General features: G+C 44.1%; 1 protein-coding gene across 2 annotated transcripts in view; it reads left to right on the forward strand.

Annotated features, from left to right (window-relative positions):
* The window catches only part of TTC28 (tetratricopeptide repeat domain 28), a 189774-nt gene that overhangs the window by 90057 nt on the left and 73100 nt on the right, over positions 1 to 26617 (forward strand). For both annotated transcript variants that reach the window (XM_075167455.1, XM_075167456.1), the window contains exon 3: positions 24504 to 24651. In XM_075167455.1, coding sequence (XP_075023556.1) covers positions 24504 to 24651 — 148 coding nt within the window. The remainder of the gene's footprint in view (positions 1 to 24503; positions 24652 to 26617) is intronic.

Raw genomic sequence — 26617 nt, forward strand, 5'->3', positions numbered from 1 at the left:
CCTTTCCCAGCTTTTTCATCAGGATTAACATAATCAGGCTGATGGAGGTCACCTGTCTGTACCGTTCATCCTTTTGCAGTCATCTGAGATTTCAAAAGATAAGGACTGCACAGGGTCAGTAGTTGTGTCGCTTTGATTCAGAAGTTTGGACTACAGCCTAGATATTAAAGTGGGATCTAGGACTTTACTTTCAGAATTAGCAATTGCAGGAATTAGTATTATTTTAGATAATGTTTCCAGGATGCTGCTTTGAAGGTATGCCTTTTGCTAAGCATCCCGTGCTTTTTCCATCTCATGGCAGTTACATTCATACCTCTCTTGCTGAATCACTTTGTTAACAACCTTTAAATGAGTCTGGGCTTCTGTATGAGCTGATTGGTTATCTTTTCTACAGATGTTGATAATATCTTGATAAATCAAAACACATTTTGGGAATTCCAGACCTAAATTCCAGCTGAATCTTTGCCTTCAAGCTAAAACCTGTTTTAACTGAAGCGGTGGCTGTATGGGGTCTTTTGGGCTGGCTTGAAAGTTTTCTTTCCCAGCTGGTTGTAGTACCAAAGCCTGAGAGCAGGATTGTGTGCCATCACTACTAACTCTGCATTTTCTATCCCATTGTTCATTTAAAGCAAATCTTTTACATTACTCTAGCATATCTTTGCCAGTATAAACTGCCATAGCACTCTGATTTTTCCTGTCTAGCTGGGAATAATAAATCTCTCATTTGAGGAGATTACAGCTGCTCTGGACAAGTATGTTTCATGTGACCGATAAAATAGGATTAAACCTGTGAGAAGTTCAGTGAAACTGAAGTGATCTGATTATTATCAAACTGCAGTTACAGGTGTGTGAGTCCATGTATGCATGTGTTCAGACCAGCATGATACATCAGTGCCTTCTCAAGCACTAATGTTTACTTCTGTTTGCAGAAGTAGCCAAATCACTGGACGGAGCGAGCGAGCGGCTGGGTGGGCTGAGCTGCCCTCTGCGGTTAAACCACACCACCAGCTCTGCAAGGCAGGGCATAGCAGATAGAGCCAGAAGACTTACAAATGACTCCACTTTGGTGTTATTTCAAGTTCTGAAATTCCAGAGTTGCTTTAGAAGTTTGTCTGCTGCCCACCTGTGTGGAGGGGCCTCCAGGCTTGTTGCTGAAATGCCTATGGTACTGCTCCTCCGTGAACTTGTCCAGTCCTTGTCCTTGTGTTGTATAATCCTCTGACTTCTGGACAGTGAGAATAGCGCAGGTCACTTTCACTTCTGGGCCTCCCAGCTTCTCCTCACCCAGCCTAAATCTTCCCAGCGGTCACCCTCGCCAGCACTGCCTGGATCCCCTGCGGGCTGGCTACCAGCCTCGTTAGGTCTGCTCTGTCACACACTCTCAGCAGCTGCGCTCAGCTCGTACGCAGTCCAGCGCTAGCCCGGAGGAGCTCGGGGATGATGATGCAAGTCGTGCATGCGTCTGATGTGAAGGGAGGAGTGCTTGTGTGTGTAAAAGAGGAGATCAATGTATATGTGTGGGATAGGGACGTGTGTATTTAAAAGCAATGGGGATAGTGTATTCCCTTGCTATTGTGTATTTCGGAGCGGAGGCGTATTGATTCAGGTGCCTGAAATAGTGATGCTTTGAAGCAGAATTTCCTTTGGGAACAGTTCTGTGAAAGGGCAGAGAGGAGATGATTAAAATTTAGACCTTCAGATCCTGTTGAATTACTTTTTCATTTTTTTAAATGAGACTATATTACTGAAGGAACAAACATTGAGAGCTACCCAAATTTCTATTTAACTACTGCATCCCCATCTAGGATAGATCAGTGATAAGAGGTTGCAGGGTTAAAACGCTGTGTATGGCATGAAAATGCCTGCTGTTGGGAGACTACCATGTTTGCTACTTATGGAGCAGATGTTCTTGTTGAGGATGTGGTGACTGTTGGCTGCTTTTCCACTGGATTACTGTACCAAATCTCCCAGTTGTTTATGAAATGCACAGTCAGAAAATTACATGTCAACATCTTTGTTTGATATGCCACTTTTATAAGCTTTCCATCTCCCCAAAGGAAGATCTGTTGTGTGAGAAGAAGTCTGCCTAGTAACTGAATTGGTATTTGCTGATATTAATGTAGGACAGCAGTTGATGTTTGGCTAGCAAGAAGGCAGTCTTCTCATGGTGAGCAGGTTTTTCCAGACAGTAAGTTTTTCAGGTTTTCTGTTAAAAGTTTTCGGGTTTTTTTTTTTTTTTTTTTTTTGGTTTTTTTTTATAGAATGCAAATACCAAGGTGATCCTCAAAATAATTTTGCCCTAGTCAGGCTTAAGAGGCTCCAGGTTCAAAGTAATTGTCCTGAAAAGATTGTTAGAAGATTTCCTGATCTACTAATGTACGTTTGACGTATTTTTCTGATTGCAGACTCTCTTGTGTGAAAACTGTTATGTGGCCTACTTTTCAGAGATTGGCTGCGTGTTTGCAATTTTTCCACAGTAGCATAAACATGCAGAATCTGTGTATTCGGTCCCATTGAGGAATGACTTTAGCACATATCTTATCAAATGATAATTACAATTTTTGTGTTACATATAAAATTAGAACATCTGATAGTGAATGTCCTATGAGACATTTATAGCAACTCTCCATATAATTTTCAGTCTGTGGGGATCTATGTTCATTCCTCACAGATCCTGTGTCTTCCCCGTATTTTTATGCACAGAGATTGATCAGGAAAGCATGAAGAACTGTGCATTCCTGAATATATTGGTTGAGAAGTATCTTGTGGCAGTGAATCATTTCTAATGCTGCCGTGCTGCTGCAGACCTCATTGCACAACGTCATTTAAAGGAGTCAAAGAACTCCTTTAAAACCAAGCAAAGATTTTACAACGTGCAGTGGTTCTGATCTTTATTACTCTGTTAATCATGTTGTACTTGCTAACAAACAATTGTTTCTGCTTTCTTCTGTGAAGTAAAAGGAAGTGCGATAAAGAAGAGTGGGTGATTATCTTTGCCAGTACCACGCAGGTGAGCATTGTAATATTGACGGTGATGCTGATAGCTGAGCACAGAGGAGTTTACTGCGATGACCTTCTGCTGCCTGAGTCCCTGGACTGCAATTCCAGCTGGGGATTCAAATTTGATGAGCGTGTGGCAGATCTGACTTCCAGCAACACACAAGCTCTTCATCCTCTTGACAAGAGGGAGCACGTTTAAGCTGTTTCTCCTGCCTGAGTCAGTGCTGCGCTTCCAGTACATGTCTTTGCCTGTGCAGAAAGGTAGAAAATGGAGGGGGAGAGGAGAGTCGCGGGCAGACTGCGGTGTCTAAGCTGGCTCCTCGTGCTGCAGGGTGCAGGCTGTGAAGCGCTGTTCGCTCTGCTCTCTGGTGGCACCGGAGCGCTGGTGGGTCCTGGAGGCAGGCACAGGCTCGTCCCGCCTGCGGTCTCTGCTGGAAATAAGGCTAGCAGAAATACGGGCTCTGTTAGTTTGGGCTTGGTGCTTTGCAGTTGTGGTTGTTTAGGTTTTTTCCAGCTTACAGACCAGAAAGAACAAGCGCTTGCTACCTGCAGCATGCAGTACCAACACACTGGTGAGTACACAGCTCGTGGGTGAGTGGTCGCGCAAAGATAGGGTCCTGACATCTTCCTGAGAGCGGGAAATTGCTACTGTTTCTCTCTCTCTGTTGTTTTTATTCATCTGTGTGGTGTATGTGTAATGGACGCTGAAGCCTGGAATTTCCCCTGTGAGGGAGGAGGCAGCAAGCAAAAGTTTGTATTTATTATGCTAAAGGAACATCCTGTTTTGTTACTTGTTCAACTCTGATTACATAGTCCATGCTGGTTAAGGTACGGAGTGTGATGTGCCTAAAATCTGCCTCTGAAGAGTAAAAGAAAGACTAGCGGGATCGATACAAGGGAATTGAAGGACAACTGAGGAGTATGTAAAACCTGAAGGCTGCTGGGTCAAACAGCCCTTCGCATAATAGGAAATGCCAGAGTTTATTTGTAGTGGTTTGTTGGGATGTTTTGGGTGGGTTTGTTTTTTTGGGGGGTTGTTGATTTTTGTTGTTGTTGTTTTGGTTTGGTTTTCTTCAGTTGGCTGGGGGTAGGGGATGTGTTGGTATTAGTAGGGAAAGAGACAATGTATACGTGGAAGGCCTGAATTCTGGTTGCCTGTACACCTTCATTTTTGCCATTTTTTTACACTTTGAATTTGATTTAAAAGAAAAAAGTATTTAATATTGTTTCAATTTACTTTGTTAGTGTAACTCAAAAGACGTGTTTTTTTTTTTTTTAAAAAAAAAAAAAGGCAAAACCAACCCAAAACCAAACAACATCCCCCTCCTCCTCGCCCCCGCCGCAACCGCGTTATGTGGAAGCATGGTTTTCAGAAAGACGAGCAATTCCGGGGTCCATAGCAGGGATTGTGGCACATGGGCTGAAGGAGTAATTGTTGGCTGCAGCTTTTATTTGATCCTGCTCTGTGGGTTGGCAGCGGGAGGGACAAAGGTAGGTACCCTCGGCTGATAGCGGAGCAGTACAGATCCTCCTTGGTTATTTTGCTTGTGCCCAGTGTCTTGGTGCCTCCGAGGCAGTGCCAGAAGGAGTCAGTGTAGGGGAAGTTCTACATCTTGCAGCATTGAGGTGAAAAAATACCCATAAGGGACTTGGATGGTTAGGTAACTGTTGAACTGTACCAAGACTCTCATGAGTATAAGATCTGCAGGTTGGCCGAATTTATTTCTGATATCCTTGCTTATTTTCAGATTCTGGTTCCAAATTTTGGAGGAGGCAGAGGGAAAATAAATAGCTGGTTTTTAAAAATTTTTTTAAATTCAAAGGAAAAAAAATCCCCACAATCCTGCTCAGAGAAATGGCTGTACCATTTAGTGCTTTTTTTAAATAATTAGTCTCATGTGGATAACAAGTATGGGAAATTTCAACTATCAGTTTGGGAAAATTTTGTAAGTGGCAGCAAATGGGGATTATGTAATGGAAAATGTCACCTAACTTGTCTTCCTAACTTGAGAATATGCTGTCTGCTCTGGCTACCACACATAGTTTTGCATTTGCAACTTACTGGTGTGCTTGGGGTAGGTGTTTTTGTCAGATACTAATTTTTTCTTGCGTGTTCTTCCTGGTACTCTCAGGTGGGAGCAGAAGGCTCTGCTTCCCAGTATCCTAGCTGGTAGTTTGATTTCTTCGGTGTTTTTTGTTTTGTTTCGTTTCCATTCCAAAATTGCTGTTTCAAGTTGGCTTCTGCGGTGGCGGTTTGAGAAGAGTATATGCTCAGGGTCTGGGCTGAGAGATACCAACTGGTTCACAGGTCCATCAGCTTCTGCATAGTCTAGATTCCAACAGGAGCAAAAGCATGTATAAAAATCTGTTTTTTTAAAAAATCTTGATGCTTAGTCACCCCATCTTGTGCATGTTTAATTTAGCTTTTCCTTCATCTGGTTTCTGAGTACAGAACAGGAGCCAAAATAGTCCCTTTGAATCGTATGATACGATTGTCTTTTTTGCCCATGAGGCTGTTAAACTGGAAGGAGCAGAGCATGGCTGAAATTTATAATCTGTGACTCTCTCCAGTGAAAACTGTAATTTTCAAAGCAAATCTCTGCAAGGGGACTGAGTTACTGTGATTTCTTGTGCAGTATAAATAATGTTCCTTTCGGTTTACATCAAACAGAGCTGCCATCGCTTACTGATCTAATGGAAGCTATGGTAATTGCTTTTGTAGGTTCCATTTACAGATCAGACGTCTATGACTAAATTTAATTACTTACAGCTGAATCCAGTCAAAGTAATAAGTTCAAAATAACCTCTGTCATGCTGCAATGGAAGCAGCATGTTTCCAGGAAAAGGCACTTCCTTTTTGTTTCATTTTTCAATTAAGAGAAGAGTTTTTAGCTTTCACATATTTATTGTCTGGTTAAATGAAGAATGTACCTCTGCAGAACTGTGCTACCTAATGCCGTGAGCCATGATGAGACTCCTGTCTCCTGCTTAACAGCACTTAAAGCATTTCCTTACACATGGGTCTTGCATTATTTGCAAAGAATGGTAGGTATTTTTCTCTGCAGATCTGCTCAGCTGCAATACAGAGAGAACTGGCTTGGCCAAGATCACACTGAGCCAGTAGTCTGCGAGAACCAACACTACCAGTGTTCAGTTTATCAGTGACGGCATCTAGGAACCTTTGAACTGAGTGCCGATCTTCCAGGCTGTGGGTCAGGACCACTCAGAGTGCATGTGGACATTCCCCGTGTACAGCAAGTGTTTTGGCTTCTCTTCACAAACAGTGAATTCTGGTTACTCTCCAGCTGTAGGTATTTGAGCACTTGATGCTTTCCTCAGCATTATTGTAACTATCTTGATGATCATAAATAAGGTACTTGTTGAGCGTTGTTGGTCACATCCTGCGTGGAGCTTACAGACCTCATATGGTAATTGGGAGCCGGATCTTAAAGCAGTGATGAGTACAGAACTTGGTGTGTAACTCACCTTCTTGAAGTGAAGCTGCCAAGAATTACTCCTAGATATGAATCGGAATCCTTTACAGTGTGACGGTGTTCTGCGGTGCGGCCGTGTTCAATTGCTTTGTGTTTAGCAGCAGATAGCAGAGGGGACTGCGTGCGAGGTCCGTGACAGCATTCTGAACGTGTCAAGTTTTGAGGAAGAAAAGGAGCTTCTGCTCAAAAATGGTGCAGAATCAGTGATTATCAGTTAGCATAGCAGACCAAGAGGTCTCATATGGAAGAATTTGTTGTATCTTACAAATGAATGAACATAACTAATGCTTCACGAAATTTACTGCAAATCTCTAGATATTTTTCATTTATATGATAAAGAGATTTTAAAGAGAAACAATAGAAAGCATTTATTATCATCAAAGCCAAAAGAACATGCGCACCGTGTAGTTGTATTACATTTTTTTTTTTTTCCTCAAATAATTTACAAAACTAATGCAAGCATGGGTGGAAAGGAGAATTCATTAGTGAGTGCTTGCCTTTTCTGTAGGGAAAGCTACAAGCACAAAGCTCTGCTTCTGATATACTGCTCTTTCCTCCCAGAGAAATGCTCAGGGGAGTAGCTCAGCTGAGAAGAATTCTTCTGTCATTTAAAGGATGAACTAGGAGATAATTACTTACGCCACCAGGTCAGTTAGTATTGATGGGGGCTGCTTCAGGACTGTTATATGTGGATAAGCCCTTGGTGGCTGAGAATTGACTTAAATCCTGGAAGCTTTGTTGTGTGTGTTAGGCGCCTGTGTATTCATATCATCTAAAGCAGATTTCTAGGAAAGCAGATTTCTAGGACAGATTGAGCTGTGGTCTTTGATCCGATCACGGGTGGTTGGGTGTGGTAATTGTGGGATTTCCCTTGGAAATACAGGGATTTGTACCTGCTGCCATACAGTTACTGGTTAAACAGACCAGCTATGGGTTGCTGCACGTGTGCCTGCCCATCAGTGAATGCTAAAACCATGAAAAAATTAAAATGAAACCAATAAAATCAGCTGTTAAAATCTGAGTGCACATAAATACCTTGGAAGTTCCAGATGATGGCTAGACAAAGGCTGTGCAGTGCTCATCGTACTAGAATTAATATTTCAATGGAGTCTTTGTCCTCATTCACACTTTTTTCTTGACTTGGTATATTACCTGTTTTTTCACATACAGTTACGTACTGAGTTCTGCTGTGCTGGACGCTGCCTATTCTGCTGAGAGAGTAGTATTTAATATCATAGAGCTGTGACTGGGGACTTCTGGATACTACAGACAGTAACAGTTTTTCAGTCATTGTTCATTTTGGATGCTGGGAGGAACATGCGTAATTAAATAAAGCGGGCCTCTGTGCCAGAGCTGCAAGCACTGTACTTCAGGCAGTTGCAGCAGAACTGGGAAGCTGATGTGGAATTCTAATAAAACTGCATGCGTGAGTTTGTTCTCACAATTTTTTATCTGTCGGGCCACAACACTGTATGCAGAGTTTCTGTTTGGGAGCACTTGGCATGTGAACACAGTGGGTCTGCGAAAGGTTTGTTCTGTTGCTTCACAGAGCAGTTCTGCGGAGGCAGCTCGTGTCAGCGTGCAGCTGAAGGAATGGGCTCAGATACAGGACAGCAGACACTGCTTTCTGAAGCCAGGAGCCCACAGGGAGTATTCCAGATTAAAAGAAGCAGGTTCGTAGTTCATATTGTCAGTTGTGTTTATTTTTCCCGAAATATGCTTACCTTCCTATTTAACAAGTCCATTAAGTCAGGTTCCTGGGATGAGCGTCTCTGTTAGCTGTATGAGAGAGTGCTTTAGAGCAGAAGGACGGGACTGACTCCTTTGGCTTGACTTTTTTTGCCTCAATGCTGTGACTGATGCAACTGGTAGGGTGCCATAAACTAGGGTGAGTCTCTAGGTTCGAATTGGATGAGCACAGGTCTGGGTGATGGGGTGGATGATGCCAGCCTGGAGCCAGCCCAGCCTAGTTTAGCTTCCTGCTCTCCTGCTGCTGAGGAGCAGCACCGGGACGAGGTGGTATTGGGCGACATTAAAGCAGGTTCAGAATCTGTGGGACCTCATGCACACGGCGTGACTGCTAGGTCTACACGCTTTTATCTGAGCTTAGTGTTTGGAAGGGTGAATGGGTTGAGTTTTCATCACCTCTTCCTTCTGGACCCTGCTCATTAATCTGTTCAGACCCATTCAAGTGCCTTGAAGCGTGTTGGACCATCGTTAGCTATGAGTGAACAGCTGCTGACCCAGTATTGACACAGGGATAAATTATTCAGTGTGTCTTATTTGGGAATTCAGAGGCTTCGTGATGAAACCTACAAAACTATACTATGTCTCTGACATTCTGAGATTTCATTATTGTGTCTTCAATTATTCACTAAGTCTCCTTGTTCACCTCCTGGCACCCTGATGGAGTTGCAGGCTGGTGGCAAGCAGCAGACAGTGCTTTCTGCTCTTTGTTTTCGTGGTTTTTTCTTGGTACCTTGTGGAGGAGATTTTCCTGTTGCTTACTGTCTTAAACCTCTTGCCCAAGGTTATTCAGATTTTTATAGTTCACATAAAGTGAAGAGGCCACAGCCATCCCTATTGTCTGGAGATTTCCTCAGTGAACTGTAATTATTATTAACTTTCTCCTTCCCGAGAGATACATTTTAGTTTTCACCATGGCTGCATTTATCCTGCAAGAATGCTGCAGTGAAACAGCAACATACTGTTTTTCAGAAAATCACCTGTGGACATGCCAAAATAGAGGCCAATGGAAGAGAAATTTGGACGAAGTAAACGAAGGGTTTATCCTCGGGAGCACTGCTGACGAGGTCTCTGCAGGTGGTGCATGCTTTGCACTTGGGAGCCTGCTTGGTTTCTGCCTGTCCTGAAGGACTCCTGGTTGAAGCAAGAGCCGGTTGTGCAGTGGCCGTTACTGCGAGGTGTTTAGTTGCTGAATGCCGAACAGATCCTCGGTACTTAAAACCTCGTGCTGTTGACTTTGTAGGGGCAGTTGCTGTGCCTCTTTGTCAGGAGAGAATTAACACTTGAGATCATTCTGCTGTTGAGCAGCTTCGGTGAACTGGGGCTCAACCGTCCTCTGGCCCGGCTTTGGCCCTGGGGAAGACGGCTCTTGGCTTTCTCCTTCAGCATTCCCGAGTCTGTGCCTCTGGAGGTGCGTGACCTCTCTTTGCCAGGCACATCCTGCTGTATTCGTACATAGGGAAGCTTTTCTACCTGGCACCTGCCTGCATCAGAGTCCAAATGTAATGAATTCCTGTTAGCTGGAAGCAACTGCAACACGTGAATATTCCTCTTTGGTTTGGTTATTTGTAGCTGTATTTGCATGACTTGCAGCTTCTGTACAGTCCTAGCATTACGAGCAACTATGAGAAGACAGTCCCTTCCTTCACCCACTGCACCTTTTGGACTTCTCTCACTTGACCTAAGTTTTGCACCTTCCTCTGCCTGCCATGAGGCCCCTCGTTCTCGAAAGAGCCCATTTGTTCATAGAAAGAACCAAGCATGCACTTTGTCCCTTCTTTCTTAAGAAACTTCCAGCCGTGCACCCTGTACTCGAGCCTGTCCCTTGCACTGTTGCTTGTTTCAGGGGTTAGCTGATGATGTTTGTTGCAGACTGGGAATGACATGGTGCCAGTCGCAGAAGAAAAAAGATGTGCGTAGGGCACACCTCATGCCCTTGAGCTGTGCAGGCAACTTACTGTCTTCAAGGGACAGAGCAGTTGTGAAAGTCCTGTTAAAATTGTTAGTCTTCATTGGGTAGAGAGGTTTTTTAAAGGGTGTCACACAAGTCACTGGGGGGTCTGCTTTCCAAAGAGATCTAGACTGTGATTGCAAGTCTTAAATAAGAGTATGATAACGCTAGAATTGGAGTGTGCGCACTTTGGGATAGAGGCCTGATCTGCACAGACTCATCCACTGATACTTTTCTTGGGAGTCTAGACTTACGCTCTGCAAGCAGGAAAGCCCCAGTGTCAGAAGAGGCACTAGTCCTCACCAGCCCTGCTTGAGGCTGCTGCAGCGGCCGTTGCAAAGAGCTCATTCCAGCTTTTCTTTCTCTGAGTGTGTCCCAGCAGAGCAGTACTAAGGATGTGCTGTGTTGTGGTGTGTGGAAGTTTTAGTGCATGGTGGATGATTTGGAAAAGAGAACCAACGTTAATATTATGAGCTCACCACCTGACAAAGGGGAAATTTTGCGTGTGGAAGTACAGAGAAATGTCTTCATTCCTCCTGGGGTTCCTTGGGATGGAAAGTCTGAATAAGGGCTTGAGTCTCCATACCAAGGCATGCCAAATGCCTCAGAGTTTAGAATATTTTATTCTAAGCCAGGACATTACAAAAGTAATGGAGCTCACAGGATATGTGAGAAAGACCAGAACTTGTCTACACAGACACAGCTTTTGCTTTCTTTGTCATCACTTGGATATTTTCAGCCAAATGAAGAATAGAGAGAACATGTGGGGAAGGAACAGAGCCTGCCCTTTACTGGCTTGCCCTGGACAAGGAGCTTGGGCATGGTTGTCATTAGAGAGCGTGCAGCCTCTTAAATTCAGGTATGTTCTGTAATAAAGTGTTCTCTCCTGCCCACCCCAGTTATTTGAATTAAGTACAGTTGTAGCTTGAAGGTACAAGATGTTGGAATAAGGATTTCCTGGTGATGCTGCCTAGGGCAGCTTTCTGTCCCTGGAAAAGAAGCAGGGAATGCCTCTGTGCTGAAAAGCTGTTTGTGTCCTCCACAGAAGCAACATTGCTCCTACATGCTTGTTATTTTTTGCTGATGCTTTCAGGTTTACAATAGACACACATTCTAATGTGTGGGATAATAAGGAATTTGGGAAGCAAGGCACTTTTGTGGGACTGAAACAAATCTAGTGAGTTCAATAGCAAAGTTGGAAATGCAGCCAGGGCTCTTGCTGTTCTCCTTGCCTGTAGGAATAGATGCTGCTAACTGGCGTTTGTAATTTCAGGTGTTAATATCTGTGTGATGAATTAAGGAAGGTAGATTACATTGTTTTCTGGTAGTGCAGGCAAGGTGATGTTTTGTGTTCCTAGAGCACAGACCCGTGCTAGCAAGGGAGATGGTCCTGTCTCAGGGTTACAAAGCTGAGCCCTGGGATGCGCACTCCTACTGCTCTGTTTTGTCCCTTCTCCGAAGGCACAAATGGATCAGTCTGGTAGGTTATTCATTTCATGGCTGTCGTAAGCAGCAATGTGAAACCTCTGGGGATCATGGGGAAAACTGACTCTTCATGCTAGTTCCTGCTCTCTCAGGTCAGTGCTGATGTGTGGGGGAGTAGTCCACAGTCCCTTAGCCATTCTGCCCTCAGTATGGCTCCTCTGTATGAAGGATTTTATAGTGTATTAGAGCACAAAAATGGCTATTTTTGTGGACCTGTTGCAGCCCCACTGAAGAATGGCACCTATTCTGGAGTCAGTCCAAATACTGTTCTAACAACAAAACAGAGAAGTGGTAGGGCAACTAAAATGAAGCAGATGTTTAGCAGGGAAGTAATTTATAGTTGGTCAGTTTGATGGTACCTCTTGACCCTTTCAGGGCTGTTCAATAAAACTATCAGTTTCCATAGCAACTACTAAATTAATTGGCGCTTCAGCGATCTGTGATAAAGGAGGCAAGTCATTATAAGAAAACATGGTGTTGCTGTTTCTCCCTTTGCATTACAAGAGTAATGATCTGGCAAAACTTGCTAAACGTGACGCCCCTCCTGAAGAATTTTTCCCACGTTCACCTTGGCCAGAGAGATTTATATATTTAGTACTTTTGCAAATTTGATTTTTCCCCTTTCCCCCATCATCAGCTTTGTCCTTCTTGGCAGCCGATGCTGACTGAGCGCAGACGGGGGCGTGGGACGGGTCGGGGGCTGCGAGCCAAGAGGCAGGAGCCCGTGTCTGTAATAGGTGTGTGCTGGGCTTCTCTGTCACAGCCCTCCTGAGCACGAGGTGCTCCTACGGGTATGGACCAGCTTCACCCTGCAGGGTACACGCAGCCACCTGGGTGCGAATACATTACAAATCACCGTTATCCCGTGCCTTTACTACTATGTATTTCATCTTACTTTTGTCTTCTACTTTGACGGCTCTTGGAGATTGTACTGTTCTGATCTTTTTTATTTCTTCACTTATTTCTATTCTGGGATAGAGCTGTAGCTCAAGATCAGGGCAGTCTTTAGAATGGACCCATGGAGATGTATGCTAGGGAAATGGCTTCAGGGCTTGTTTGCCACAAAGCCCAGCATAATTCTGGAGGCTCTTGGGGTACGTTCCAACATGCTTCCACCTCTACGAATATTTGGTTGTATGCAGAGCTGTTGTTTCAGTGGAATGTGTCTCCTATGTTGGGAAGACCGTCTGTGTTAAAATCCTGAAATGCCTGTTCAAAATACTGCAATGCACTAGTTCTTTTGACGTTCAAATTGCTGTTTACATTTGATGCTGATGAAAGTTTGTCTGACTTTTGAGTCATTTGGATAAAATACATAAGGTAAGAGTCCTGATTCTCTAAACCTCCCCCTCCCCCCTTTTTATACAAACTTAGAACCGTGGCAGCCTTAATGAAATCTCAGAGGATTTCTGCTGGATCTTTTCACGCTACCGTTGACTGCTACACATAATATCCATCCACCTCTCTCTTAACAATCCTGAAGCAAATACTTCCAGGTGAAAATGAGGGGCGAGTGTGCTGGTGACCCCAGAAGTCCCCCGTGCTCCTGCAGGGATTGCTTGGAGACTGTAACTTGGTAGGAGGTTGGAAGGAGTCTGCATAAGATGCTTTGGGGACGTCTGTGAACTTCACGAAAATGCTGAGCTGTCACCTCTCCTTTGCGTCCGATTCAGATTTCCAGATGGGATGCTGCAGGAAGATGACATTTGATTTCCCAGTGTTCATTTAAGCCACAAAGTTGTGGTGTTGAAACCATAAGCTGATGGCAGCATATGTAACTAGTAATCTTAATTTTCTTAGTAGCTAGCTTCGAACAGATCATCTTTTATGTGTCTGGGTTAAGTTTGTAAGATGGTTGACAGATAACTGTTTGCTAGGTGATGTGGCCAGACTCAGTCATGCAGTTGAGTGGAAGGAAGGCTGAGCTGCTGCTGTGTTAGTTTGTGCAGGTGGTTCAGTATCCTGAACTAATTTTGAGCCCTATTCTTTTGCCATAGACAAAGGAAGGTCCACTGTGGAGATCTGTTATGCTACTTTTCCACATCTAGTCAGTCTTCTGTTTTGTCTTACCAACATTTTTAATGTGCTTCCTATTGTTTGTATCTGTCTCATTGCCTGACCTTTGCCGTACCTGGTGCTATAGTACTTCTGGGAAGTCTGCTCTTACAGTCTAAAGGTACTTTCACAAAGTTATACTGGTTTCATCAGTTACATGGAAACAAACCTCGTGATCTTGAACAACTCTGTTGCTGGAAGAGACTCCTGGAGATAGAAGCTCGGTGCAGAAATGACCTCCGTTAGGAGAAGCCCTTTTGAGTGCTCTAGAGGGACCAGGCAGAGCTGAAGTTGTGCGTGGGCCGTCACTCCCCTCCGCAGCCTTCCTGCCTCCTGAGCACGTAACCGCACCGTTTCCATGCGCTCATCAGCTTAGCTGATTCAGCACAGTACGTGTTCGGTGGATAACAGTAACTTCCACTGTTGACTAAGAAACAAATCATGACTGGTCGTGTGGATCCAGGTACACACCTATCCTGGTTGTGTTCTTGAGCCACTAATTGTCTTGTCACTCAGAAGCGATTATTTGCAATAGTGCTTGATGGACTTGATAAAATGAAGGCTTTTTTGGAGCCCAAGTTTCTAGTTTTGCTCAAGCCTTTTAAGAGCTGCCCATTGCTGAGTCCAGACTCCAGGGTCCTTTGTGCAGTGCTGCTCGTTTGCTTTGTGCAGTCTGGCTGTGTCGCTTCCTCTGACCAAAAGTTGCTTGTTCTTTCTTCGAATTGAAATCAAAATACCTGAAATGACTTTGTGGTTGGGCTTGAATCTAGATGGTAGAGCACGTAAGAAAGAAGGTAAGGGACACTTGACTGATCTTCCTTTAAAAGGTATATTCCCAGGGAACGTTGTCTCTGCTGTGTCTTGTGATTGTTTCTAGTACGTGTTTCTCCTAATTTTCACCTGCTAAATAGTTTTGCTAGAAACATAAAAAAAAAAAAAAAATCAAGCAACTCTCTTTCCTGCCTGTGGCTTTTAATTGCCATTAAATGGAGTGACAGACTATCCACAGCATCAGCTTTACGGCCAGCCTAAGATTTCTACGGAGGATTTGCATTAAACGTGTGTTTTGTTTTCTTTGTCGGAAGTATTTGTTATTAAAACTAGTCCAGGTGAGCAGCTGTAGTTTTTAATGGGACTTTAGTTACCTCTGCTGTAACGCTGAAAAGGAAATAGAAACAAATTTCACTGTAACTGGAGCTTCTCTGTCTTAAGATTTTCGTTATAGCTAAGAACAAAGTCACTCATCTTTTTATCACGGCTGACTCTTGCCAGACTAGCTAGTCTTTGCAATGACTTCAGTACTTTCCCTTTGTAATTACCGGATTTTAGCCACCAGAAATCTGGCAAGATTCAGTACTCAACTTGGTTAAGTGCCTCTGTAAATGGGCAGAGTCCTCAAATACCTGCTGATGTGACTAAGCAATCTGTACCTGAGGACACCTTCACTTTCCGTCCTTTTTGGAATGGCCAGCTATTAGGGCTGTTAGATAGGTTCAGAGATTACAGCTGCAATCATGAAGCAGAAGAAGGCTGACAGAAAACAAGTGTTTTATTGGTTATTGGATTCAAAATTGGCGATGGCACTTTCTAACTCCAAATTGCTGGTATGCAAGTCACCATCTCTGCCTTCCAGCTGTCTTGATTTTGGCAAATCCCACTTTATCTCAGTTTACTTCAGCGAGGACAAGTGCATCCATTTCCAAAACACCCCTAAATGGTTTTCAGAATGGCAGGATTTAAACAGCAGGTGAAAACAGGCTGATGTACCGCTGACAATAGAGAAGTGAAAGGCGTGGAGGGATTTTACAGGCAGAGGGTGAAGCCAAGAGGGCCCAGTCTTCCAGGCAGAGGAGGAGTACCTGGATTTGGAGAAAACCAAAAGTGTGGAGGTAATTTTGAGAGACTGAACTGCCAGGACCAACCTGCTGTGCCGAAGAGGAGCCGGGGGTAGCAGGACACGTCCTGTTGGGGGGTGGGGTTGTGGACGGAGGCTGGTGGCAAAGCAGTTGGCTGTGTTTTTGGATAGGATGGTCTGTTGATGGCTTCCATCTAGGCAGCCTTCCATCTAGCGCTGGCTCAGGAGTGTCAGGGATTGTAATAAATTTGTCTCTCTTCTGGTAATTTAGGTACCATTGCGTAGGAAATACTCACCTGCAGGGTGCCTGACGTCTGCATACTGTGAGACTGAAAGGAGGCTTTGCTGTCAGGTGCTTGCCAGTATTTTCGCACAAAAGTGCCACTCGAGCGTGTTGTCCTGTGGTTTGTGTGCTGCTGCAGCTGAGCGCTCCCTTGGCCGGGGAGCGAGCTGGCAACTGTGTGCTGCACCTCGGCTGGATGTGCAGATGTGCCATTGATGTTTTCTGCTGGAGTTGCTGGCCTAGAAAGAACAGAGTGATGCTGACAACAACCACCATAGTATTATTAAATCTTATGTCCAGATGTCAGGATTTTGGTCATCTTCAGTAGTCTCACTGCAAGATGGCAACTACAAATCATTGCACAATGTTACTTTAATCAGCAGTTGCGCAGCTGGGGAAAGACCTATTGTCTTAACTGTGAATCCAGATGACCTATGTCGGGACTGTCTGTCCAGTCCATGAGTGCTGCATTAGCTAACATGGATCTTTGAAATATCCCCCACTGGATTTGTTGTGAGTGCCAAGCCTCGTGACTGTGGGCTAACCAGATGCTTTAATGTCTCATTTCTGGATTTTATTGTGGGTTTTCAGTGTGATCCACTTAAACTTGCACAGCCTGCCAGTGCGCAAAATGGAGAAATGCTGAAGGGGGGGGCAGTCATCTGAGCTGCTGCTCAGATGAGTAATTCGAAGTGAGACAATGAAACTCTGTGCTGGAACACTCAAGCTGAATAGCAAAGAGAGTTCTTGTGGTGGATGTCTTCCAGTTTAGGACATGATTTTTATTACTCCCTCTTTTCCCTTTGTACTGCTTTTTCATTTGTTTTTGCTTTTAAGGGTATAAGAACAAATAGTAGCATATGTTTGTATATTCTTGAGCTCTGCAAAGGTTCTCAACACTTTCAGCATGTTAGAATTGGGAGAATTGTGTGCAGATGTACACTGGCAGTTAAATATCAAACGTTAATACAATTTAAATCATGGTACAGTGCTGAAACTAAACAAAGCACTAGGTAATATGGTGTTAAAAACAGTCCTGCCACTGCCCCGAACTTCACTGAGAAGCAGCCTACAGGTGTCATCTAATCCATTTTTTTAAGTTTTGTGTAATTCTGTAGCTATTAAATGTCCAATAACATCTTACCAAGATTGGTGTTACTTCTGAGCAGGGTGAAAGGTGGCCTATCTTTTCTTCTGCAATTTCTAAAACAAGTTGTTTAACCAGAAATTGGGCAAAACTTTGTCCCTGTTGATTTGCAGAGGAATTTTAGAAGATGCTGTACTTGCACAGTGTCTTGTCAGCCTTGAACACAAGAGGCTGGGTGTGCTTTCCCTGTGCTGTATTTGGGCATCAGCAGATGGGTTGTTACTTGTCTAGAGCACTTTTCTCCACTGATGGCTAGTTCTTGCTATTAAATAAGGCTTAAGAATTGTAGCTGATAAAGATAGGAATATTGTCTGTTATGACGTGCTGTTATAAAGGTGGGGAATGCCCTCTGAGCAGGGAATCTAAATTGCAGCAGCTGTTCCTAAAGCGAACCCGGAGTGGGCAAGAATGGAGCAACAACAATAAGCTATATCAAAAGCTGTTAACTTCTGTGCTAACCAATATAACTAAGCAAGGATTTGACTCTTTATTACTGATGATTACATTTAATTCAGGTGGGCAGGTGATCTGTGCACAGTCTCCCACTGGAGATAGTGGAAGCACAATTAATAAGAATAATTAAATGCTCTTTGGATAAAACAAGGCATGATATTTTACACCCTCCGATCCTGTTTTTCTGTATAGGTTCAGTGGGGCTTAGAGGAAATTTCCTTTACCTAGTAGTGTAGTTCCTGCAAGAGACACCTTGGAAACGGGTAGAAGATAAAGAAGCTATGCTGCAGAGACAATAAATTTGTCAGATCTCTGCTTGTTCTTTAGGGCAGACACGTTCAGGTGCCAGCCGAGTGTACGGACTGTGAAGGAAAATTGTTATCCAGGGTGCAGCCTTAAGTTTGTGAAAGTGGGAGTTCAATTCATATGGACGGCAAGCAGTATTTATACATGTGCTGCATGTGTTCTGAATTAAAGCGCATTCTTCCCTCTCCTCACATTCCTGAAATCCCACAGCAGAGACTTGTCCTGTATTTTTCTCTAAAATTTGGCTGTAAAGCAGTTACAAGAGGAGAGGAAAGATTCAACCCGGTGCTTGGCCCCAAGAAGCCGTTCCCACATTTTCCTCCTTTTCGTTCGTCACACGTGTCGTATTCGTCAGCCACTGGCCTGGCTCGCATGGGCGGCAGCGAGGGGGCTGGCTGGTGGACGCCGAGCAGTCCCGTGCGGGGCAGTGGGTCCGACTGTCCTGGAGGCGTTCTGCCGACTCAGGACAGGCCGATTAAATGCATCATAGATTATTCGTGCTATTTTTGGCATCATCTCCTGATCTGGCAAACTAAGGGAGCATTGTGGAAAAAGCGTTTTCTGCGTGTCTGCCTTTCCTGTCCAGATAGCTGGTTGTCCAGGGTCCGAAGCTGACGTGAATATAAAGGTGTTTTGAATTTCCTCCCCCGCGTACAATGGGAGTCTTTGTCTAAGGCTGGGGCATTTTTTTCAAGTTTTCCACGTTTGTTTGACAGTAATTTTCTGCTCCAAGTTCTTCTGATGACGTTCCAGTTTCGTTCTTCTGTCTCCATTATCCAGTTACCAATCGGCCAGCAATTCATCATGTAAATGAGTCTCTGAACGTGAAGTTTGATCACAAAATTATGAGATGAGCCCTGGGAAGGCGGCATGGGCACAGAAAGGCTGTGCAGAATGGCAGAGGGACCACCTGCAGAAAGGGGGTCGTGCGGAGGAGGGAGGCGGAGGCGATGCGGGAGCCCCTGGCGTCAGGGGAGGCAGGGGCTGCCTGACCCCGGCAGACGGGGGCCCGAAGCCAGGGCAGTCTTTGTTGCTGTGCTCCTTGTGGGCAGCCTGCGGCCAGCAGGATCTCTGCTGAGTACTCGGGGGGGATCGGCCGTGCACGTGTTGTCTGCTGTGCATAAAACTCTTGAGAGGGTTACCCTACTTCAGAGAGAAAGGTAGGGCTCCCGGTTTTCTGCCTGGCTATCTCGATGTGTCCTAAGGCAGCCAGGTGACAGTACGCCCTCACAGGGCTCCTGCATGCCAGTTAATCCCCCAGTTCTAGGTGTTTTAAAATATTTATAAACAGTATACCATCCTGCCCAGTAAAGAGTATAATATGGACTACCGTTAGAAAAATGCTTGTACGCTGGTGCTAAATCATATTCCAGAGACATGAGCTCATGCCTCAGACTTACAAGAGACCATGGAAAGACAGGACTGAACTTCTGTGGCTGCTGCTTCCCTCTTAACTCTTGCAAGCGTTGCATATGAGACGTGTTAAGGATCTGAACGATTTACTGCCATGGGTTCTTCAGGGAAAAATGGTACGAGCCCAGAGAGTTGTGCCAGAGCCTGCTACAGATGCCAGTACAGCATGAGTATTTGCCTAGATCCCTGGTCCAAAAAATTCAAGTACATTTTGATACTTACCCAGTAAGAAAAGCATTGAGTTGTCTTGGGCTTCCTTTACTGGGCTTGTTTTTATTTAGCAGAATCCTGGGAAACGTAGAGGTCCCGTTCATATTCATAAATACTGTTTCTTTGTACTGTATTTTTATCTTCATTGCATGTTTTGTATTAATTATAAACCAATTACTATTGCTCTGCCTAAAACAGTTCTTGCATATTGATATTAGAAGGGTTAATAAAAATTTCAGAACCGCTCTTAATATCAGCCATTTCAATGATGGCATTTACATTCTAATCCTGTTTCAGATTGCACGTGAAAATCTAATATTCAGGGTCTAGACAGTTACCTAGATGGGATCTCAGCTGATGAGGATCAAAAGACTAACACGCATGTTTGTATTTGCATTGCCCGGACACTGCAACAGTCAGCCCAGTGGCAACTCCAGTAGGACAGATAGAAATTCTCCTTGTGCATTAAATGGGCTGTAATAAACACAGATGAAAAATACTAGCCTGTACAGAAACTACACTGGTCAGTAAATTGAGCAGAACAAATAGGACTCGTGCTTAGAATTGTAGAGAGAGATTATGCCTCTCTGCAGTCAGCTGACCTTGAGACTGCTGCAGCCCAGCCATCAGCCATCTTCATAAAACTGGAGTGTCCGATTAAGAAGGTCTTCTTTCACGTTCTCTCATTCATACAATTTTTCTAAAATTAAGTTGAGGGGAGAGAAAAGCACTAAAAATTATATTCTTGCCATGAAAACAAAGCATGTCCTGAAAAGCACGGAGCAAAAAGGCAAATGTGAAAAAAGGTGGGGGTGCAAAATCTGAATGAGGTGGGAAGACCTATTACCTTTTGAATGGGTCCTGTGCAATGCAACTTCAGATCGCTGGCATTTTGTACTTGCACTTTCTGTACGAGCAACCTCTGTTACAGGGCCAATGTTCTGCATGGCTTTGAAGTCTCAAGTGCCAAATATATTTTGCAAGTTAATTAGTTAGAATAATTTATTTTTGCTTCCAGAATATCAGTAGTGCTTTCAATGATATTATGGATAAAGAGCACTAATTATTCCCTGTCCTCCTTCCCAGGCCCTCTCCACTTGGCTATATGAAATCTGTAAGGGCTGAAGGGTTGGCTAGTTGTCCAGTGGACTAAAAAATGACTGTATGAGACTGCAGTATGGTCCGGTTTCCCAGAACTAAAGGTCTGTAGGTGCATGGGATTGCTCGCTAACAACCTCTCTAATTTAGTATCAGTGACTTGATAAGATCCGCTGTTTGGTAGAGCTGCCTTTTACCTTTTAATCCTCTTCCCTTCCCAAAAGGCTCCTGTTGGTAGTGCCGTATCCACGCTCTCCCTGTTCGTACTCCAGGGGCTGGCACTGTGCGGAACCCGCACTGGCTCTGGCTGGAGGGTTGGGTGCAGGGGCTGTTAACCCGTAGCACGCTAGTGAATCTGGAGATGGGAACAGCGGAGCACGTGCTCGATCTGCTAACACAAGGAGAGGAGAAAATAGTTCCCACTGAGGGAGATGCATCTAGTGCCAAATTTCAGCTGAGAGTGAGACTTACTTTTTGCACAGTGCCTTGTTCCTGGAAAGAGAGACTGAAAAAATTAAAAAGATTGTTCTAGCTCTTTGTATTACATTGAGGATGCGAAGAGCCACAGGTTAGAAAGCACCTGCTGTTCATTTGTCCTGTCTTTAGCAAAACATCATTCTCATGTTGCTTTAATCATCTTAAAAGGAATCAGTAGATTTTTCTTACCTGGGATCACTGGAAAATTAATGTAACTTTTACTGTAGAGTGACTGACTGCTCTTCTATCTTCACGTGCTATGATTAAAAATGTAAAGTTTGCTGAAGCGTGGGAAGGCTTTGTCTGTGTCAGGACTGAAAAGCCGCTCCTTGTCTCATTTCTTCAGCTGCAGCTGCTGGCTCCCTGCCTTTCCTTTTCCTCTCCTCTTCCAAAGGGTGATTCTCACCATTTCCTCTTTGCAGATTTTTTTCCCTTGATACAGTGTCTTCATTCCAATGCTAAACTAGCTTGTGAATGCCTCTTGGGGAGGAAATAGGTGATGTGAATGCTTTTTATTTATTTTGTTAAAGGTCTCTGGGGGCACAGTGTGTGGAGAGCGTTCTGTATACGCTGGAAACAGGAGGAGAAAGGAAGGAAGGGGTTTTTGCAGGAGAAAAATTGGCCAAAATCTTCCTTTCAGTTACGATTCATAGGTTTTTCTTTTGGGCTCTGAAGGCTGTGTTTGTATTCAAATTAAGTGGTTTCCAGGGGGGATTTCCAGGAATAGATGTGGGGAGGGGATAAAAACACTTTCCAGAAAGGACGTTGGAAATGCACGGTACTGAATTGCATGCTGTTTGTGAATCTTGTCCCTGTCTTGTTTTCTTCTGTCATCTGGAGCCTGTGGTGTCTCCTCTGTATGCAGAGCTCGGGGGACGAGGACTCTGTTTTCTCAGCATTTGAGATGTGCTCAGTGCTCCACAAAAGTGTCAGGGTCGGATGGGCAGGTGCTAGAAACCAGTGTCCCCGCTGCAGCCACTGGTGCATCCCAGCTAGGCAGGGCCCTTCTCTTGCAGTGAGGGTGGTAGAGTTCTTAGGTAGGCAATGGTGAGCAAAACAGGCCTGTTACTCCTCTGCAAAGTGCTCCGATACTTGTGGCCAGGCTTTTTGTTTCCTCCCCCCCGCGCCCTTTTGTGACATTGTACCCGTGGTATGTTTTCTCCTGCTGGGAACTGATGTTCACTTGGATTTCTGTAGGAGAACTGGAAGTAGGACAGAGGCTTCACTTGTGTTTTGTTTAGCTTGCTTTTTCTCCGTTTTCCTCACAGGGGCCTTTTTCCTTCACGGGAGACATGCAAACTAGTTGTTGCTTACCTACAGTTGAAGAATATGTTACTTCTTGTCCTACAGCCTTTGTGTGTATAGGATGGGATGTGAGAGAGGATTGCACTACGTGGTCCCTTCTGAACCTTGGAAACAGAAGCCGTGGTATTCCTGTCTCCTGTAGGCTGTGGGAGGCTTTGTCTGCATTGCCCGTAGCATCTGTCTCCCTCCTGCCTTTTACTTGAAACCCTGTGCACAAGTGAATTTTGGATTTCTGGGCTTAGCTGGCTGGCTGCAGTGGTGAGGAAGGCGTGTTCCCTGGTATGCCATCTGTCCTGGTAGTACGTGTTCTGAGAGGAGATGGTAGGCTCCTACCTTCCGGTAAAGCGTGAGATGTTGGAGATGCCTCCACGCAATGTGAAGTTCCCTTGCTGGCTGCTGCGAATTTGTGCTGCTTCAGGCAGACACATTTGTCCTCGACCAACCTTGTTGGCTGGAAAGGTCCCCATCAGAGACATGCTGCATCAAACTGCCTCTGTCATTCAGGTAGTAAAGTAAGTAAATGATAATTCTGGTGGGAAAAAAAGGACTTAAAAGTGTATGCCATGATTTAGGTGACAGCTCACTCACTGCTGGGAGGACTCATGCTTGATGGTCACTGCAGGTTGTTAGTTCTTTGTATTTTCTTTGATTTAAGGCTTCATGCTAGTAATCTAATTAACATTGAATTGGTTTCCAGTACAGTAGCTTGTTTGGTTCAATAAGAACACATTTATACTAAAGGTTAATGAAAAGAATCTTGCTTTCATTGAATTCATTAAAAGTGGTTCTACAATCGAGGCCTACTAATGGAAAAGAGATTAAATATTCATGTGTCTAAATTTCTCATGTCATTTCTGATTTTCCTTAATCTCTGCCTCCCTGGATTGGATTCCAAAAGTGTACGAAAGCCCTAATGAAATACCAGTTTGGATATTAATTGAAGATTTATCCTGTTTATGTAAAAAGACTTCCACAGATGTATACTTAATGTATCTTGAGCACAGGTTTCTATTACAGATGGAGAGAAAAAGTGATGAGATCTTATCCATGAAAGCAATACTAGGAGCCGATCTCAAGGAGCAGTATTATGTTCTTAAAGTGCTTTTAAAGAAATGCAAATAATGTTTTATCTTCTGTTCTGACAGCTTTATTTGTGCTATAGAAATAGCTTTGAATGAACCAAAAGTGCAGCAAAGTTTGCATCAGAAAAGTATTAGCTGGACATGAAGATAAAACCTGAATAATGGGCATCAAAGGTGTTTAAAATTTCCAAGACCTTTTTATAACATAGTGTCCAGATGTATGTGCTATGAATATACCTGAGTACTTTGAGTAAATATTGGATTGTGGTTTCTGTGATCTCCTACCCAGTAGTTCTCAAGGAAATTCTGGATACCCTTTGAGCCAGGGCTTTGCCGTTGCTTTATGTGTGAGCAGAACATGTTTCTGCAGTTTTTGCTTTGTGTGTAGGTTCCTGTCTCCCAGTTTAGGGAGATGCGGAAGCTCTGTTTGGGAATGCTTTGCAGGTGCGTATTGATGTCGTTGCTGATGTAGAAATGGCAATACATGTTGACAAGAGATTTAAGTTACTTTTAAGGTATTGCACATTCCCATGAATGGTTTCCTTGGAAAGGAAGAAACAAAGAAAAATGCACTGGTAAACATGCTCAAAATAATGAGTGTCTTGCCTTAATCTAAGTAGCGCATATATACACGGCTCCTGTCTGGGTCTTTGCATTGTGTTTCATTGCAACTTGAGCTTTCAGTACATTTTGGTCTCTACTAGTGCTAGATGTTTAAATTGTACTCATTGGCAAGAACTGATGGAAAAGGAAGCAAGTTATTTGTATGCTGTGTGAGTCAAGCGAACAGAAATGGAGGTCTCGAGAATGAGCATTTAGTTATAAGTAGATAAGAATAAGTAATTGGCCAAGTCCAAGGCAAAAGCTTTGCATTAATAGTAATTACCATCGCTGGTCTCCAGAACAGTTCAGAGGCCTAGCAAAGGTTGAAAAAGTCATCACACCGTGGAAATAAGCGACTGGGTGGCAGTCACAAACCAAACTGTGGTGTTGGATTTTTCTGATAGCCAGCGTGACCAAAGAAGCCAGAATGTGATCGTGTAGTCCGGCATCCACCAGTACAAGGTCATGGGCAGATTTGTTACTTGTGACTTCTACCAATTAAGTAACTGGCATTTCTTCTTCTTTCCTTTGGTTTTTCAGGCATACTTCCGACAGGGTGTGGCCCTTCAGTATCTTGGACGTCATGCAGATGCACTGGCAGCATTTGCATCGGGACTGGCTCAAGATCCCAAGAGTCTTCAGCTTCTGGTTGGCATGGTCGAGGCCGCCATGAAATCTCCCATGCGAGGTAAGCACCAGATTTTCTCAAGGATGGTGATCTGCTGCTGAGGTACTTAGAGGTGGTAGTTTCAGTCCACGGGTGACTCTGCCAGTATTTGGGGAGGGAGAACCTGGAGGTCTGAAAGGAAAGATTTTACTTCTCTGCTGAGTCAGCAGCTGCTGACAAAGGAGCCTGAAGTAGCAGGAGGAACAAAAAAAAAATTTCTTCTGATTCATGGGACAGCGAGATGGTGATACCCAGCCCGAGAGGCACTGGAGATGAATCAGACTGGTGGTGTGCAGCAGTTCCAATGAAGTCCTTGCTTGTTTGTCTTTTGTCCGGTATAAGTGCAGATAGAGAGGTGTGCACTACTGTGGCCCTGGCTTTGTTATTCTTTGGAACAGCTTCCCACAATGCTCTGGTGCTTGGCCATTGGGAACAGGGAGTCTTAAATGCTCCAGCCAGGGTTTGCCCAGAAGAGCACGTCAGCAGCTTTTCCGTGGTACTAGTGTGTCTCAAAACATAGTGTTCCAGAAGGCAAAAGGCTGCTCTGCTAATTCACTTACATTCAGGAAGAGTGTTGAAATCACATGGACCTTGAAGCCGTATTAGCTGTACAGTGTTTTGCCTCTCTTTCATAATGTCCCCATTTCCAGGATTTTCCTCTCTAGAGGAAGGAGGTAGTCTCCTCTGTTGCTCTGTTTCTCTTGCAAGCTTTGTGTTGCAATGTTCTAGTAGTACTTCCCGGGAGGGAACTTGGCAATTCTCATCCTGAGCAGATGCTGCTAAGTCCCCAGGGCTTAGGGGTCAAGAAGCACCGAAATGAAAAAAACATCCCCATTGGTGTTTCCTTTTTTACAGTGTTTTTCTCCATCCTCCAAAATGAATTCATCTGGAAATTTCTGTCTTGTATAGCAGTTACCTTGTGAAGCTAATTTCATTTGGTACCCAAAGGTGCTATGGCTGCTGCTTAGAATGCAGGTGATGTGGTATTTCTATGTAAGCATCCCCAAATTTGGCCGGCTAGTCTCACTGTCCTATTGCACTGCAGCTGTATATTTACACTGCTGCTCTCTACTGTGCTTCTCAGTGTTGCTGCTTTCCAGTTGTTATCCTCCCACTGACTGGTTTGGCAGATTTTAGATTAGCCTTGCTTTATAAAGTACTAGTTTTATTTTGAGAGTGTGTATATATGTAATGTGTAACAAATATTCAGGGTCTCTGTCCCAGAATCTGTGCTAGGCGCTCTGCAAGCACTTAAGTAGTTGTTAGGTGTTGTTCTGGTCCCCTTTCCAAGAGCTCGCTGTCTAGGAGAGACATAGAAAATCTCTCCGGGTATTGTCTATGGTGTAAAGCCAGACCCTTGTAACTTGATTCCACCAGGATAATAGATTGTTTGAAGCCATGGATAGACTGCTGTGAATGGTAGCTTCCAGGATACTTGCATTCAGAGGAAGAAGAGGAGCAACTGGAAAGGTAAAAGGGCTATAAGTGTCAGTGGCGTGCTAAAGATTATTACATGCAGACACTGAGGGATTCGGGGAGCATGGGTCTGCAGTACGTAGAGATGAAGGTGAAACTCCCTTCCCCAATAACTGAATCACTGTTGCTGCATCTTTCACCTGGTTGTGGTTATGTCTCTTCCCTTACTGTTTGCTGTTGTACAAGAGCAGTAGTGAACTCCATGTCTGCCCTTCTATTACCATGCTGGTTCTCCCTTTCCTATTGGACTTCAGGGTTACCAGGAGCATTTCCCTTGTGTTTTCCTTTTTCTTCCTTTCTCCTTGTCTGTACCCCTCTCTTTCCCTATCTTTGCCTGGATTACCTGGCTAGGATCGTAAGCAAACTCCTTAAGAGAGGAACTGAGTTCGTACCTGCTCTTGCAGTGACAAGCATGGTAAGTGTTGGCATGTTATAGCAACTATTTCTGTCCTTTTACGTCTGCATTTAATCCCAAGATCTAACTGGATGTCGGTAACTGGCATCGTGTTCA

The sequence above is a fragment of the Calonectris borealis genome, chromosome 18, assembly GCF_964195595.1.
Source record: "Calonectris borealis chromosome 18, bCalBor7.hap1.2, whole genome shotgun sequence".
Classification (NCBI taxonomy): domain Eukaryota; kingdom Metazoa; phylum Chordata; class Aves; order Procellariiformes; family Procellariidae; genus Calonectris; species Calonectris borealis.